We start from the raw sequence: 14132 nt of genomic DNA, 5'->3' as shown, positions 1-14132 counted from the left end.
GATATTGTTTGAACTGTCTGTCTCTGTCTCTCTCTTTCTCTCTCTCTCTCTCTCTCTCTCTCTCTCTCTCTCTCTCGCTCTCTCTCTCTCTCTCTCTCTCTCTGCAGTCCAGAGCTCCAGGTCCGATCCTGACGGCGGGGGGGAAAAACCCGGTGATGGAGCTGAACGAGAAACGCCGCGGCCTCAAATACGAGCTGATATCAGAGAGCGGCAGCAGCTACGACAAACGCTTCATTATAGAGGTGAGACCCCCCCCACACACACACACACACACACACACACACACACACACACACACACACTGTTTTATAGATTTTTTCCTCTGGCTTTCAGAACTCCTTATTAGGCATTGATGAGGAAGGGAGTGTGTTTGATGTTCTGCACCTCGGTTCTTCCTCTGTATCAAAACATCCTCCGATTTTTCACTGCTTCTTAAAAATGTAAAAATTGTGGTTCAAGGACATTTTCATCTTGTGAAATCTCATGAAAATAATTAGAATCGGCCTTCTGAAGTAGTGTATTTTGTGTTATATATATATACTGTATAGAGCTGTGGATTTTAATGCAAAATGTTGATGATAATGGATGTTGTACAGATGAAAATGTAAATATAATGCAGCAGACTTCAAGTTTTATTTGAGGTTTATCTCCATATTTCATTTATTTTATTTTTCTGCTCTTATGTTTTTATTCTTCTTGCATTTTTATTCTTGTCTTGTTTTATTCCTTGCATCTTTATATTCTTGTCTTTTATAACCAATTTCTTTAAAGCACTTTGGTACAAACTTGTTTTGTTTTGAATTTGAACCTGGCCATTTTTAAAGTAATTATCTGCGTCAATTTCATATAAATATCTGTTTTACATTTAAGTTTCCGGTTTGTTCGGAACAAACAGAAGAAGAAGAAGAACTGGGTAGTTTAAAATGTAAACCGTGTAGGAACCCTGCCAATCATCTCACATATTCTGATATTTGAGATATCATGAGCAGTGATAGCCACCATGGCTGAACAGACAGAGAAAAGAGAAACTCAAACTGCAGAAAATCCAAGCTCCGCCCACACTGTTTGATTGACAGGCGATCTTAAAGTAAACTGTCCTGTGCTGGTCGGCAGGTGGAGGTGGACAAGCAGGTTTTTCGGGGGACGGGACCCAATAAGAAAGTGGCGAAGGCCAGTGCTGCTCTGGCCGCTCTCAACAGTCTGTTCTCTGGCTCCAAATCCACGACCAGCAAGAAGAAACGGCCCAATCCGCCTGTGAGTAGAGACAAGAACTCACCTGAAGCTGCCTGAAACTACGGAAGCCCACTAAGGACATATGCTCATACATTTTATTTACGCCATTTCCCCGTAGTGATAACGACTTAATTCTCTTTTTCTCAAGATATCGAGTGATTTATGTCATTATCTCGAGATGACACATCTTGTTTTCCTGAGATAACACTCCTGAGAAAAAGGATCTCATGATAACAAAAATTGTTTTCTGGAGATAATGAGATAATTTTCTGCTTGGAACTACATTCCTAAAGGAAAGCAAATTATTCAAAACCCAAATGTTGCAGTCGGCTGATCCAGGATCTTCAGTCAGTCGGCAGGTCAAGCGTCAAGGTTTTATTTTCTCAACAACAACATAATTACTCTATGGACATTACTTTGTTTTTGTTATCCCAAGATCTCAGGACAGTTTTCTCATTATCTCGAGAACACATTTTGTTATCTGACTGCTATATAAATAAATGACATAAATAACACTATCTGGAGAAAACAAAGAAAATGAACTTGTTATCATGGGAAAACGGTGAATGTGCTCAGTGGGCTTCCGTATGAAACTGACCTTCTGATCTTTGGATTATACAGTATAATGTACAGTGGTGTTTGAGCTTAGGTTTGTGTGTGTGTGTGTGTGTGTGTGTGTGTGTGTGTGTGTGTGTGTGTGTGCAGCCGAAGAGGCCGGTGACGTCGGTGCTGACCCTCCCGGCCCACGCAGCCAGGCCTCGGGGCGTCCCGGTCCTGCCCAGGGCGCCTTACATCAGCACCCCCCCCACGCACGGATACATCCCTCCAGGTGGGTGGAGCTACATGCCGACCTGCAACACACACTCACATTTTGCAGCTCTCCGCAACTTGACATGAAAACACACTGGTGCAAGTTGTTACTGAGCCCCGTTGTTCTTTAACCTAAATGATAAGCAGAAACCACTTGTAATGCAGACGGTGAGAATATTTATTCAAGCTTAACGCGCCATAAAAAATCGTGTTAGAAACATGTGGAACGCTTATCACCGGCTTCTGCCTGACGATGTGTTTGGAGGCAGCAGTGGGAGACTTTCTTGTTTTCCACCTTTTTACTGTTTTTTTTTGTTGTTTTTTTATACATTTGTTTTCCCAAAAAAAATCCACTGGACGTAAAATGAAGAGTTGAACCCTCATTTTAAGTCCAGTGGATTTTGTTCCTATTGTTTTAGTCATCTTAATACCTGGATGACTGACATGAATCTACACAGACAATATAGTATTTATTGATTTTTCATTAAACAGCTGAACAAGTATAACTCATACACATAATAAGCAGGCAATCCATTTGTCATGAGGCAATGACACAAAAAGCAGTTTGTTAATCAACCTGTTTGCCTCCTAACCAGATGATAAAAAGCACATGTACTGTATATATTTCAGAGGTGTAAAGCTGGATGATTGACAGTCATGTCTTTCCCAGCCAGTTAGCACTCTTGACTTCGGTATGTCGCCCCCCAGCTTTTATTTCAGCTTCATTTACAGTCTGAATTTTGATGTCAGTGATCTATAAATACGTCTTTCATCCAGAATGTGCTGCATGTGTTGAGTATTTAAAAAATTTCAGCGAGTGCACTCAAGGTCCTGCTCCCAAAACCTTCTCCAAGGCTGGCAGGTCTGGATCAATGATGGGTTTTTTGGGGGGTTTTTTTGTTTTTTTTCTTATACTTCCAACAAATGTTCACATAGAAACACGACATTCAGCCAGTCCTGACTTTGAAAAGAGGCCGTTTTTGGGTTAGGGTTTAAGTTTTGGTCAGGTGAGGGATGAAGGCTGCTTCATCAAGTTTCGGGTTATGGGTCAGGGAATGATCACAACTCATAGAAATCCACCATTTGGACAAAAATGCCACCTGAAAGTAAAGCTCATTTTGAGTTATGAGTCTTAAACTTCTGATCTTTGCCCCTGAATCTCGTCCCGCCCGCTCTTCAGATTTTGTGGAGCGATTCAGAGCGTCTGGCGTTTCCCTCGTCAGCGGCTTGTTCTCACTCGGAGAAACATAAGGAGCCTTTGTGGACGGGACTAAATTTGGTGATGATTCAACCTGTGCCAGAGCCAGACAGATCAGATGATATAGTGTACTGTCGAGGCTGTGTTAAATGGACGGACATTCTTGATGAAGTCAGTGAATCGGCTGGCTAACCCTGGATGTAGAGGCTGACTGGCTGCAGCATCATGTGACTGAAGTAACGTCAGAGCGGCCGGATACGTAGGTCACTAGTGATTGGTTCAGATACCGTATTTCCTCTAATATTGGCCCGGGCCTTTATTTACCTCAGCTGCAGAGGGTACCAGGCCTTTATTGGAAGCAGGCTTATATTAGAGACAGGCCTTTATTTCTAATTCCCTCTGTTTGATAAGTATATTTGCTCATATTTTAGTGCGAAGCCTCCTTGTTTTCTGAACTGCTTCTGTTGGGGTTCGTTAGGTAGGTTTTTTTGTTACTGCGACGCATTACCGATAATTACGGTAATCGACGACGGCATGCTCCAGAGACTTCCGCCGGCCGAGCCGTCTTGTGGCATACCGCCATCTTGTGGCACTTGTACGTTACTACAAACTACAGTTACATTATATAACAGGCACCAGGAGTTTACCGGTATCCACCGTTGTTTTTTCCTTTGTTTTTTTCCCCGGCCTGTTTTTTGGGCCGGCCTTTACTTATTCGTGTCGACCACGGCCCCGGACATTATCGGAGACCCGGCTTTTAATTGACTACCGGCCACTATTAGAGGAAATATGGTACATCAGTCACTGGTGATCGCCAGTCACTAGTGATTGGTTCAGATATGTTGGTCACTAGGAAATCTCAGCTGAACCAGATGGACATTCAGTCTGAATATCAGGCTAATCTAAATTATCTCTATAATTAACATTTTCAAATGTTGACTGTTGAATTTCAGATTGCAAATTTTTCCAAAGTGTATATATATATAGGGTTGTGGGCTGAAGCCCTTCAGATGTTAATGCAGGTATAGTTGTGTGTTGTCAGTTCTTAACACCATATCACCACTGTCTTCCTCTCAGGTTTCGGTGCTCCCTACGGCTACGGCCCGGCAGGCGCCCTCCCAGCCTACGGTAAGCTCTCTGTCTCCATATCTGAACAGTGATCCAGTCCATCCATTCACTTTGTTCATCGCCTCATCCCGACCTTTGAGTTCCCTTTGTCTTTTTCTTTGCTTCTTTCCTTCAGGTTTTCCCTCCAGAATGCCCTCAGTAGTTGTCCCAGTCATGAGAGTCCCCACAGCATTCCCCCTCACCCACCTCTACCCCTATTAGGACCCCCCACACACACCCCAACCACCCCACCCCACCCCCGCCTCATCCACCTCACAGGAAATACTTTCTTAAAGGCGTATCCTGATTTTGACTGTGTGTTCACACCATGAGCAACAAGCATCGAGAAACTGGACGTCAGAAGTCCATTTGTTTCTATGAGGAGAGAAATATGTGTCAGTGTGAGCTCCAGTCGACTGGCTTCTGTGTTTATCAGCACAAACTTTTAGCTGATACAGATAAGAATGGCATGACGTTTCGAATAGGCCACGCCCACAACGTGCCCCGCTCAATTTCTATGAACTAAACAAAAAAAATCTTACTTTTCGGTGGTTTCTTTTTCTGTGTTGTAATAATTGATGAGAAATGTATAAGTTGTTGTTAATCGCCCAAAACTTTTTCACGGCTGTCAAACAGCTGCATGATCATTGTAATTTATGCAGCTAGCTTGTTAATGCTAACAAGCTAGCAAAGTTCAGTCATGTTAGGATTTTGACACCTTAAGAAAAAAACATTTAAATGATCCTGTTGTTTGACAACCATGAAAACAAATTATTTACACCATATAAATTTCACATCAATTATTAGATCACAGAAAAAGCAACCGCAGAAAACGTTGATTTATTGTTTTGCTCATAGAAACTGAATAGGGTTTTGCTTGTACTGCACTTTGTAAGCGTGGCCTTTTTGCCGCGTCATCGCCATTTTTATCTTTTGCTCATCACCACCGACTCAAGTTCTGCTGTTGATATCGGCGCTACAGCTAGCATCAGCTAGCTCAAAGTGGCCATCGAACAGTAAACAGTAGCGTGGAGCGGCCGCTAGCTGTGTGAACGCAGTTTGACAAATAAGCTCTTTGATCAGCTGAACATTGTGCAACAGAAAGATTGTTTAACCTGTGAGTTGAATATTTTGTGCGCTGTGATGCTTTTGAAGCGATGCGAAGCTAGCTTGTACCGTCCACTAGCTAAACGTTAGCATGTACTGTAGCAAACTAAATCAATACTGGACACACAGATGTGAAGCTGCTAGCTGTGTTTGTGTTATTTAACAGTAATTTGATCAAAGAGCTTAATTGCCAAAAGGTTGATGTATTCCTTTAACAGTCACTCATGATGTGAAAGTTGTTTTGTATTTTTAATTTCTCTTGTTTTCTATGATGTTAAGTTCCTGTGGAGAGAAACTTTGGATTTATTACGACTGGTTGCACTGAGAAACGTTTTCCTTCTCTTTGGATATTGACTGTCCAAGGTTACTCTGCTGTTGAGTTGTGAGCCGTTTTTGTGTTTAGTTAATAAATTCTTTTGAGAATAATTTTATTTTGACCTCTGTTTGTAGGTAATATTCCTTTGAAATAAATGAATATTTTTGTCAGCAGTTGAGTAATTTGTGTTTCATAACTTTTTTCATGTTTTCATGCTTCATCACTTTTCATCAACACCGACATCCAATTAAGATTTGGGGTTAATTCACTTCAGGGCTATTTTCAAAAATGTATTATATATTACCTGATAAAATTTTTAATCAGTAAAGCAGGATTACTCAAATTCAGTGACATAATCTGATTACTTTAAGATACTGGATAAATTGGCTCCCAAAATCTTTACAATATGAAGTTACAGTTATAATTTACATACAGTTATGTAAAGATAACCATCTACAACCCTAACTGCTTTATGTTTATGTCACAATCTCACAGTGAAAATGCCCTGCTACCTTTCTAACACACTTTCACTACATGTTACTTGAGTAATCCAACAAGTATCTGTCATCGGATTCATTGTTTTTCTGGAAACCGCAACGGATTACAGTTAAGTGTTTTCTGTAATATCATTAATGTAATCAATAACTCTCGACCCTGTTCACTGATGTATGGTGATGGTCTGGTTATCCGCTTCCTGAGCTGATTAAATTGAAAGTAAATTAACCTCAACCCCGACCCACAACTCCAGTCATGTGAAACATCAAAATACTCGACACTCGTTACCCAGCGTTCACCGGGAAACTCTGCACAGCCTGGCTCCCTGTCCACATTGTTTTCAATGGAAACAGCTGTCAGCGCTGAATGTTTTTAAAAGTTAAAGCTGCACTAGGCAAATTATATTAGCGATCCCAAATGACATTGAGAGGTTTGAAAAATTTGAACTTCATTACCCAGAAATCCTGTGTAGTGAGGTCAGTAAAGTGTTTACCAGCCGGCCGGTCTGTGATGCTTTATACCAAAGGAAACCAAAGAGACGAGAGAGGAAAAGATTTAACGCTGCTGAGTCCAGCTTTCTCTGCTTCTTTTACTGCCCCATAGCATAAAGTGACCATAATATATCAGCAGGGGGTTGATAGGGCTTTTGATCAATATCAGTGACTTAACGATTACTTAGCCTGATGCAGAGATTTCTAGCTTTTAAAACTTACTTTCCAGTCCGTACTACAAGGGCTGGTGCCACAACACGAAGAAGCAAATGAGAAAATATTCAAGTATTTAGCATGGTGATATATCACTTCTTCACTAGACGTTTCTGTTGATCTCTGCTCTAATTGGCTACTTATCTCTATTGTGAAAAAGTTACTTTTGTTTGTGTCAGTGACAGGCCACCATAGATCAAGGGGAGGGGGAGAGGTTTGTGTTGGAGGAGATGAGTTCTTTCAGTGCTGCTGCAATTTTTACTTTCCCTTGATAGAAGGTGGATAAAGGTGAGAAATTATTTAATACCCTTTTAAGTTTTGACTCATAACCTCCTGTGGGTGGAAAAGATTTGCTGGCAGTGACCAGACCCGACAGCAGAATTTAATCTGGGCGGAAGGGTGAATCTACTGGGTGTCAGTTAGTGGGGATGGGACGCTCTTTACATAAACATCTTGCCTTGTGCAGCTTTATAATATGAAGCTTTAGCAGCAGAGCGCTGTGCTTCACACTGGTCTTCATGCTCAGTGGCAGCAGCAGGAGGCACAGCGAGCGCTTCCCACATCCACCTGTTCACCACTTCGCACTAAAGCGGAGTGAGTTTCCCGGTGGACAGAGTGCGTTACTCATCGATGTCTAATGATTTCTGTTCCTTTTAACCTCGGGTGCCGCTGTCTCCTGTCTGCAGGCGGCCTGTACATCGACAGTGCCTATTACCAGCCGCAGACCATCGCCACGCCCATCATCATCCACCTGGGCCCTCAGGATCTTTTCTGACCCCGCTGAGCCACCGAGACGAGACTCGGCGACAGACTCCGCCTCCCGTTTCATCCCTCTCCCTTATTACGCTCTGTCAGCGCCCCGCAATTATTCCAGCGCTCTTCCCCTGGGTTCTCCCTCCCTTCAGCCCCACGCTGAGCGGACCAGACAGGACGGCGATATTGAAAGCAATATGGAGGAGAGAGCGCCCCGGGGCCGGACTCTGCCGGTCCGGGGCGGGGCGGTGTGAGGAGGGAAGAGGAGGCCGCTGTCTGAGGAAACGTCAATAAAACACAAAGCAATACGTCTTCTGCCTTCAGAAATCCCAACGTGTTCCAAGACTTGACTCAACCTTTAAACTGTTTTTCTCAGTCAGGCTGCTGATTTCAAACAGTCCATCAGCACCGGTTATATTCTCTGAATGTGACCTATTTCTGTACAGCATATACAGTATATATGTAAATATGGATGTGTGTGTTTTGAATATATATGAATATGTTAATAGGTTTGAATATGTTAAACCCAGGTGGGTAAAGAAGCGTATTTATAATATATCTCTGAATGTAAATACAGTAGTGAATGAAGTAGCTTTGTATTCAAAGTACTCACACATATGCTATCTATAAAGAATATTAACAATCAGAGTTATACATTTTACACAATTTAAAATCTATAACAATGTATTGTTGATGGTATAATCCCTAATTAAGTATTATTATTATTATACATAGTGGGTAGTCCTTTTCCAATCCAAAGCACCAAGATATATATCACGTATAACTCGACATTTAAATAATCTGTTGTCCAACTAATAAGCTCTTTAATTGGACGTTTGTAGTCTGTTGTGCACATCCACTGGCTCTTTGGTTTACATGTTTGTGTCTTAAAGCGGAGCTTCAAGATCTTTTGTCTGTCCTATTGATTACTAATCACTAACATTGTTCAGGATGTTCAAACACTTTTAACAGCAGTGTGTTTTTTTCCCTGTGAAACTGGCACTAGGCATTTTTTAGCATTGCTAATGCAAATCAATGGGGAATTAAATAATTCCTCTCAAAATCACATTAGCTATCCCATTTATTTCCATAACAAATAATTTACCTGTTTGACAGCAGATTGGAGTTTTAGTCCTAAAAACATTTCTCAGAGGCTGATCTGTTTTGGAGGCAAAAATAATCTGATTGGTCAAGTTAAACCTCATTGGACGGAGCCAAAGAAACAGTTTTTCTGATTAAAGCCCAGTGAAAACGGCATGAGGTAAGAGAGGAGGAAGCTAATATTATGAAGCTGCTAACTGCTGCTAACTGAAAAATACAATCTATCCACACTAAGTTATCTAGGTTAGCTAGTTAGCTAGCTGACCTTCAAGTTCAAACTAGCCATACTAGCCTAGAGCTATCTAGGTAAGCTAGTTAGCTAGCTGCTGACTTCAACATCATGAATGTCGTGGTCATGAATGAATGAAAAAAGAAGTCATTGCCATTTATATTTTGACCAGAGTTCCTTCTTTGCCATTCAAGTTTGTCAGTTAACTAAGTTGAACTCCGAAAAACTGTGGATCTTTGGCTCCGCCCACTGAGGTTTAACTCAACCAATCAGATTATTTCAGTTGTTTCTACAACTGAAACTCCAATCTGCTTTGTATTATGATTTTCATAGTAATATTTTCATTACCCATTGATTTGCACTCACCCTACTAAGAAATGCCAACAGATGTCCGATGCTAATTTCTCAGAAAAGAAAAAATATATATCTTTTCTTTTTTAAATGTCAGGAGGTTTGGTTAATTATCTGGTATTTTAGGCTTCGGAAAAATCCTGAACCTTCCCTTTAAGATAATTTATTATCCTGCAAAAATGAACCCCAAGTGAATTAATCTGGTGTTTTTGTTTTTGTTCAAATTAGAGTAAAAAGAGATAATTTCACTTGTTTTCAATGCAGTTTCCTGAAACAAGTGACACGTTAAAATAAAGCAGATCACAATACTAGAATCACTATCAAGTCACTTGACTCGAGACAGTTTTCGACAGTTTATTTCCAATGGGAACAAGTGAAAATATGCCGCCTAATGGGCAGATTTTTTTTTTCATTCTTTTACATAGAATAAGGTTTTGTCACTGGACACCAGATTTAACGAGCTGTTCAGATGGATGTTTTCAGTGCGTTCCTCGCTCTCGCCTGACTGGAAAGCACAAATCTCTAAAGCAATACTCTACTCAGGGCAGGTTCCTTCAGTCCAACAGCAGAGGAAACATCATCTACATCCTTCTCTTTACATGACGTGCACACCAACCAATCAACCAACCAACCAACCAACCAACCAACCAACCAACAAACCAACCAACCAACCAACAAACTAACTAACAAACGGGTGAAAGAGTCTCTGAGGCCTGATGCTCTGACAGGGAATGTGAATGTTACTGTGGATATTGGCAGTGTGATATCCAGTACTGTATCAGTGGTGATGAATGTCTCTGGTAGAATGTAGAACCAAAGTCTATGTAAAGCAACTCGGGCCGGGTGTCGAGTCCTGGTGTCATTTTCGATTCCTCTTAGCGATACGATTCTTGATCGATTCCCTCATCGATTCCTCCTGTATGAACTGTGAGGGGTGAAAGACTTCATGCAGCTTCAGTGGAGTTAACTTTGATTTATTACTCAAGAAAGACATTGTTGCTGTGTGGAGTTACGTTTGTCTCAATAGAGCGGTCCAGCGATGACGTTTTTTTGTAAGCTAACTCGGAAGTTAGCTCTTCAGCGGTTCGTTAGCCACAGCCCCACTAGAACTTCAATGGGTTTTTGTATGTGGTTTTGGACTGATGCCCAAAATAAACTGTGTTTAACGCAGGTTTGTGATATTCATACATTTTGTTATATGAGATACTTTTGACAAATCAACACCGCTGTCATGAATGTTAAAACATTGTAATCCATATTAGTAAAAAGCTAACGCTAGGCTAACCTGTGAAAAAAATGAATTACCGCAGAAAACTACAATTTAATAAACTACAATTGGAAAAAACGACAATCTAAATTGAAAAGAGCGCAAGTAGACTGCAGTTCAGAGGCTTTATGATAATGACGTGTTGTTGTGCGACAAACCCACTGTAGTTACATTTCTAAGACATGGCTCAAAAATGCGAACTCACTTCCAGGTTTTAGGACTCAAAACTGGACCGCTCTATCACTCTTCAGTGACAGGGTCAAAAAGGTTGTTGTGCAGCTGGAGAAACATCCAGCTGTTCATCTGTCTTACTGATCGATAAGAGTGATCGTATAGCGCGGTGATTTATCAATTCCGGTGAATTAAGCAACGTGGAACCGGGACTAAAATGGAACTGGTTCTCGATCCCCGGCCCTAAAGACGACATACAGTAATGTGATAATTCATGACTCTGTAATCTGACCATGGATTTGGCTTCCAATAACAAGACCAGGATTCTGCCCCTTACTGTGTGAATCACAGTTGTTTTTCTTATCAGAACCAGCGTTCCCAGTCCTGGGAAACCTGGAAATTTGAAGAACTGTGTTTTACAGGTCTGGAAAAGTTACTGGATGTTATGGATAATGATACATGTTGGAAGTTTTGGAAATGTCATTGGTGTTTGTTCATAATCTTAATCATAATGGTGAGTGTTTGTAGTCAAGCTTGGCTGCTGGCAGAGCTAATTACCTTTTGAAGGAATAAAACCCTGTGTAAGAAATGACCTGATTACATGCTGTAAGTATCAAACGATAACCCAAAACAAGACCACAGACATTCAAATCAACTATTCAACAAAAAGTCATGGAATTTATTGATCGAAAATATGTAGGAAGGCTGTTTTAAACAGAGAGGAGACACTGCAGGAAGCGTCTTGTGTCTCCAGTCATCTCAGTAATGTTTTCCAGTCTCATCCTGGTGCTAAAAACCTACAACAATCTGAACATCTCACTACATGAGCCACTAAAAACAGTAAAAACAGTAAAAACAGGCCAAGCAACCGAGCCGCGACTTCACAGGTCTGAACTCAGCACTGGATGAAGTCCAGTCTGACGTTTTGTCCGGGGAGCCGTGTGTAATCTCTATCATAGAAGAAATGATGGAGGAACAAAACTCTGTCAAAGTAATGATGTTTTACATGTTGGTCTACCACTGAAATATTCACATCAATTAAATAAACTTTCATTTCTCCAAAGGGAGCGATTTGTGCAGCATGAATGTTTTTTTTTTTTACAGCGCTTCGGTCATCATATTGCATATCGCTGCCATCGGCTAAAAACCTCGTAACAACAATTCTGGGAATTTTCATGTTTTAACTTTAATTAAAAGAAAACATATTCCTCTAGAGATTTTCTACAACTCTGATGAAAACCAACTGGATGAACTGAGAAATGTCAAGTTAAAAACAAAGCTATTCTTCTTAGTTTCTGAGCAGTTGACATTTTGGAGATAAGAGGTTTTTACCCAATAGCGACGATAGTAGGAATTTGTCACTTTGTTATTCACTCTGACACACACACATATACAGTATGTATGTTTGCATTTCAGCAGAGGGGTCAGAGGTCAGAGGTCAGGGGGCGGCAGGCAGCTAGGCTTGGGTAATAATGATCAATGTTGACAGTTTGGAGCAAAAGGGATGCAAGCGACGTTTTGGCCAAGAATGAGCATTATACTGTATATCATTGGAAAGCTGTTGCTGAGCTCTATCTGATGGTCAGGAGAACATTTGTGATCATAAACAACATTAAAATAAAGGAGGAAAACTAAAGGACTCACATGAAAAACTGAGATTAACTGCACTTTTGCACAAAGGTGTTGTCATTCACATTTTGTTGAAAAATTTAAAAGTAGAACTAGACAGACAAATGTCTTAAAAATGACATCTCTTTATTAGAGTGTTTACACACACACACACACACACACAAACTTACACTACTTATTTTACAGCAGTCTGACAGTTTGTTTCTTTTCGACTGACATGTTAATAACAAACCACACTGACCCTGCATGTGTTTCTATTAACATATCGTTGCTGGTGGGTGAAAACCTTGTATTTCCAAAATGTCAACTTTCCAGGAACTAAGAAAAACAGCCTTGTTTTTAGATTGATGATGATGCATTTTAACGTTACGCAGTGGGTTCGGAAAATGTTTCAGAAGCGCAGGAGCTCCAACAGAGGAGCATGAGATCCTGCAACTGAAGTGTTACATCACTTCCTTAAGGAGAGAAATCATGTTATGAATCATGCAAACCAGATTTTCCCTGTTATCACATTACTAGAGTGCATGGAAACGTGTCAATCTAATTATTGCCGTAACCTGATTATTCCCAGTTATCGGGTTATTATTGTGCATGTAAACACACTCAGTGTTGAAAATGACATGAATCCTCTTGGTAAACAGAGTCCAGTGTGAATCCAGTCTGTCAGTCAGCAGATCAGTGACGAGGCTGCAGGATGTCACTGCTGTTTTTAAAAACCCCTGTCATCTGGAGAAGAGCTCTGCAGAGAGATGGTACCCCCCCCACACACACCCCACACACACACACACACACACACACACACACACACACACACACACAGCTCAGCATCAAAACTGACTGACTGGCAGGCAACTGGCTGACAGAGGACTGGTGAACTGACATGATCCTTCACATGCACACACATACACACACATACATGCACATACACACACATACATGCACATACACACACATACATGCACATACACACATGTACATGCACAAAAACCTCCATTAAGTGGTTTAAAGTGGTAGCCTGCATTGTCTGGGCTTTTATGTATTTTTATAATAACAAACACACTGATGTTAATGTGAACATGCTAACGCTAGCTGCTACTAGCTACGTTAGCTAGTGTGCTAATCAGATGTGTTAACAAGACAGTGATGGTTAGCTGACCAGATGCTATGGTTAGCTAGCTAACAAGCTGACATTATCTAAACACTAAATCAATCAGATGGATCAGTGATGAAATGATCAGTTCAGTCAGAAACAGACAGAAATGAACCGTCTGTTCAATTCTGTTGAGACGGACAGAAACACAGTCAGCTGTTCACAGAGCTGAGGACCTCCAAGATGGCCGCCAGAGAGGGGGGGTGACATCACCTGAATGCCTCTATAGGTTGAGTCACTATTGTGTCATATTAATCAGCCGTGTAGCAGCAAAACAGACATTTATCTTCATGAAAATGTCACAGACTATAAATTTAATCTTGTATTGGGTTTGAGAATCCTTTTTTTTTTTTAAACAAGTGAGAGAGACTCTGCCAACAGGGTGAGAAAATTCTATTTGTTTCCAGTTGTTTCCAATTTTCCTGAATGGAGCGGAGAGATCGGCCGTTCCTCCACATCCTGCCCCCGTGCCGAGAAACTCATGGAGACAAATGAAGCCTCTGTCTGCCGT

The 14132-nt window shown here is 41.0% G+C and overlaps 1 protein-coding gene across 1 annotated transcript in view; it reads left to right on the top strand.

The window, feature by feature from the left end:
• The window catches only part of LOC139664371 (spermatid perinuclear RNA-binding protein-like), an 80292-nt gene extending 72547 nt beyond the window's left edge, over positions 1 to 7745 (top strand). The window contains exons 14-18 of the mRNA XM_071543174.1: positions 108 to 242; positions 1114 to 1254; positions 1939 to 2062; positions 4319 to 4369; positions 7657 to 7745. Of these exons, the coding sequence (XP_071399275.1) occupies positions 108 to 242; positions 1114 to 1254; positions 1939 to 2062; positions 4319 to 4369; positions 7657 to 7745 (540 nt within the window). The remainder of the gene's footprint in view (positions 1 to 107; positions 243 to 1113; positions 1255 to 1938; positions 2063 to 4318; positions 4370 to 7656) is intronic.
• Positions 7746 to 14132: the final 6387 nt, after the last annotated feature.

Source organism: Centroberyx affinis, unplaced genomic scaffold, assembly GCF_046629955.1.
Source record: "Centroberyx affinis isolate AG114_WGS23_722 - 3 ecotype Tasmania unplaced genomic scaffold, CSIRO-AGI_Caff_v1 ptg004253l_1, whole genome shotgun sequence".
NCBI lineage: Eukaryota > Metazoa > Chordata > Actinopteri > Beryciformes > Berycidae > Centroberyx > Centroberyx affinis.
The sequence above is the reverse complement of the archived record's forward strand: the minus strand, read 5'-3'. Positions and strand labels throughout refer to the sequence as shown.